General features: G+C 63.4%; 1 protein-coding gene across 1 annotated transcript; it reads left to right on the plus strand.

Annotated features, from left to right (window-relative positions):
• Window positions 1-340: 340 nt before the first annotated feature.
• Window positions 341-1,057, plus strand: LDOC1L (leucine zipper, down-regulated in cancer 1-like). The gene has a single exon (XM_006866839.1). It carries the CDS (start codon window positions 341-343, stop codon window positions 1,055-1,057), a length of 717 nt encoding a protein of 238 aa, XP_006866901.1.
• The last annotated feature ends 592 nt before the right edge of the window (window positions 1,058-1,649 follow it).

Here is a 1,649-nt window from a genome sequence, read left to right on the forward strand (position 1 = left end):
CCTCCGCCGTCGCCATTGCACCCAGGCCGGACAGCGGCCCGGGCTTAGAGCGGCCAGGCTCCGTCCCGCCACCAAAACCTCCTTAAAATGACCCTTTTCATCCTTAGGGCCCAGCCCCCAGGACAGGCGCTGCGCTGGACCCGGGCCTCGATCATTCGACCCGAGCCCGCAGCCTCCATCTCAGCAGCCAGGCTGTGGCCTGAACCCCACCCTCGCTCCGATTGTCTCCAGGCCCGCGCCGTGTTGAGGGGTGATTCCGATTTGGGGTGACCCACTACCCCACCTCAGATCTCCCCTGGACCCCCACGCCGTCGCGGCCTTCAGCTGACCTCTGGCCAGCATGGTCCAACCCCAGACCTCCAAAGCCGAGACCTCAGCCTCGACGGACAGCGGCCCCATGGAGGACGTGATCGACACGCTGACCACCCTGCGCCTGACCAACTCGGCCCTGCGGAGGGAGGCCTCCACCTTGCGGGCCGAGAAGGCCAACCTCACTAACTTGCTGGAGAGCGTGATGGCCGAGCTGACCCTCCTTCGTACCCGGGCGCGCATCCCGGGTGCCCTGCAGATCACCCCGCCTGTCTCCGCCATCGCCTCCAATGGCACTCGGCCGCTGACCACCCCGCCCACCTCCCTGCCAGAGCCCTTCTCTGGAGATCCCGGCCAGCTGGCGGGCTTCCTGATGCAGATGGACCGCTTCATGATCTTTCAGGCCTCTCGCTTCCCCGGTGAGGCCGAACGGGTGGCCTTCTTGGTGTCGCGCCTGACCGGGGAGGCCGAGAAATGGGCCATCCCCCACATGCAGCCCGACAGCCCCTTGCGGAACAACTATCAGGGCTTCCTGGCGGAGTTGCGGAGAACCTACAAGTCCCCGCTCCGGCATGCCCGTCGTGCCCAAATCCGGAAAACTTCAGCTTCCAACCGGGCAGTGCGGGAGCGCCAGATGCTCTGCCGCCAACTGGCCTCCTCGACGGGCACAGGGCCCTGCCCGGTGCATCCCGCCTCTAATGGGACTAACCCTGCGCCGGCACTGCCCACCCGTGCTCGGAACCTTTAAGAACCCTCCACCCCGGCTCGTATCTGCTGCTGCCAGGTAGCACACGCCCGTCACTGCGCAGACAAAATGCCTGTCTGACAGCCTCCCCCTTGGTTGAAGACATCGCTCCCTTCTTCTCCATCCTCCATCACTTGTGGGCGCCTTTGCGCCCACCTCACCGTGCTCCTCAGTTCCCGTGCTGGCTCAGTACCTAGGCTCAGTGCATGCTTTTCTCTTTTGCTTGCAACCGCAGAAATTCTAATGAATTTCACCCCCGCATCCCCACGCCCCAACATGTTTAGTAACCCTGGGGGCTCACCTCTTAGCCTGTTCACAGAGGCCCCTGGGACAGCTCCTCACCCAGGTGCCCCCTTTATTCTGGGGAGCTCTGGAGCTCCTTTTTGTGTACCTGGGGAGGAGGGGTGTCTGGCTTCTGCCAGATGTGTGGTGCTAGCATTTCTAGGGGGCAGGCTTCGCTTCTCAGAAGTACACGGGCTAGTATGCCCAGTCCCTCTTGCCACCCAGAAAAACCTAACAGTGCAGTAAAAAGGAGGAGGACCCTGGTCGTCCAGGGCTGGGCCTGGCTGAGTCCACTTAGCTTCAGGACTTGCCG

This window comes from Chrysochloris asiatica, unplaced genomic scaffold (genome assembly GCF_000296735.1).
Source record: "Chrysochloris asiatica unplaced genomic scaffold, ChrAsi1.0 scaffold00097, whole genome shotgun sequence".
In the NCBI taxonomy this organism is placed as follows: domain Eukaryota; kingdom Metazoa; phylum Chordata; class Mammalia; order Afrosoricida; family Chrysochloridae; genus Chrysochloris; species Chrysochloris asiatica.

Coding starts and splice junctions, on each gene's coding strand:
- LDOC1L (XM_006866839.1), top strand. CDS start 341: ATGGTCCAACCCCAGACCTCCAAAGCCGAGACCTCAGCCTCGACGGAC.